General features: G+C 47.0%; 1 protein-coding gene across 1 annotated transcript in view; it reads right to left on the reverse strand.

The window, feature by feature from the left end:
- Positions 1-6: 6 nt before the first annotated feature.
- Positions 7-1,595, reverse strand: part of CARS (cysteinyl-tRNA synthetase) — a 44,355-nt gene continuing 42,766 nt past the window's right edge. The window contains exon 23 of the mRNA XM_018555439.1: positions 7-190. Coding sequence (XP_018410941.1) covers positions 56-190 — 135 coding nt within the window. The 3' untranslated portion in view covers positions 7-55. The remainder of the gene's footprint in view (positions 191-1,595) is intronic.

Genomic DNA, 1,595 nt, shown 5'->3' on the forward strand with positions numbered 1-1,595 from the left:
AAATACAGTCGTGGTCCTTCAACGTTTGTTCACAGTTTTCCCTTCCAAGGGGATGTCAGTTAGCGTTTCCATTCTGAACCATCTGCAGATATTCTTTGTAAAGTTTTTCTTGAGCGTCGTACAATTTCCTGAGTTTTTTGGCCTGGCCTTTGCTTAGTTCCTTGCCCTCTGTATCATGCGTGGGAAACCCCTGATGGAAAACAAAAAGGTAAATAAAAACTTTTTGATAATGGTATAAAAGGCCGTCATGTTACAGCGGTCAGAGTGACACGGGTCAGAGAGAAAAGCCAGCGAGCATCTAACTTGCAGGCTGACAACACAGAGCTGCACTGAAATCCCAAGCAGTGTTGTCAGCCCTGCCCCAGTTCTCCTCTGCTGGACTACAGAACTCAGCCTGTCGGGGGCCACTCACCCCGTGCCCAGCTCTGCCCATCATGACTACATAACCCAGCCTATCTGGGGCCACTCACCCCGTGCCCAGCTCTGCCCATCATGACTACATAACCCAGCCTATCTGGGGCCACTCACCCCGTGCCCAGCTCTGCCCATCATGACTACATAACCCAGCCTATCTGGGGCCACTCACCCCATGCCCAGCTCTGCCCATCATGACTACAGAAAAGACTCTTGGGAGATGTAGCTCTGGAGTTGAGCCTACATCATTAGAAATTGTCGAAGGGTACCTTGCTGGTGTCTTCTCTGCGAGAATTTTGTGAGCCTAGTGATGATGTCACAGCAAGTAATAAAAGCTGTTCCCTTCTACAGGAACAAGATAAAAGGAAAAAAATGATGCTGTGGCATGATCTAGAGGGGGAGAGGGAAGCATTGGGGTCATGCCTGTAGATCACGTTTAAAATGAACCAGTGCATGTATGTACCTTTCATCCTCCGACTGTTATTGTAGTGCAGGGGTAGGCACAAACTAATGACTCCCAGAGGCAAGTGCATGATGGGATCTGTAGATTCACCACAGCTGGAGGGCCGGAGTTTGCCCACCTCTGATGTAGTGTTTTGGCACCGTTTTGGCACCTATACAATTGAAGGGAAGGTGTTGCCTCATTTGCATAGCACTACGGACCTCTGTCATCAGGCTTTGGTCTTGTGATAATAGGCAAATTAAGTTTACTTTGACATCAGCGTGAGCTGCTCCTGAGATCACTCAGAATGTACTGGCAGCTGCGGATGACTTGCTTCAGCTGCTTTTACATTCCCATAGACTTGTACTGGGAGAGGATCAGCTCTGATGTGGACAGGAGCCCGTCAACATAGGGCCCAATGCTTGTAGAATACTTCCAATGTTCTTTCATGTTCGTATATGAAACTTTTAATGACTTTTCGGTACATTTATGGCGCTTTTTTTTTTTATTTAGCCGAGCAAAACGCATCCAATAAAACTCTCTGTACATGAAACAAATACACATGTAAATGAAGTGTCTATCCTGTGCACTGTGGTTGGCTGGTGCTACATACAACAGCCACACTGTGTCCTCTCATTTGAATATCATTTGACTGATTCGCATAGGACACACACACACACACACACACACACACACACACACACACACACACGTCTCTGTGTGCAATAACACATGCCTA

Source organism: Nanorana parkeri, unplaced genomic scaffold (genome assembly GCF_000935625.1).
Source record: "Nanorana parkeri isolate BGI_ZX_2015 unplaced genomic scaffold, ASM93562v1 scaffold10, whole genome shotgun sequence".
In the NCBI taxonomy this organism is placed as follows: domain Eukaryota; kingdom Metazoa; phylum Chordata; class Amphibia; order Anura; family Dicroglossidae; genus Nanorana; species Nanorana parkeri.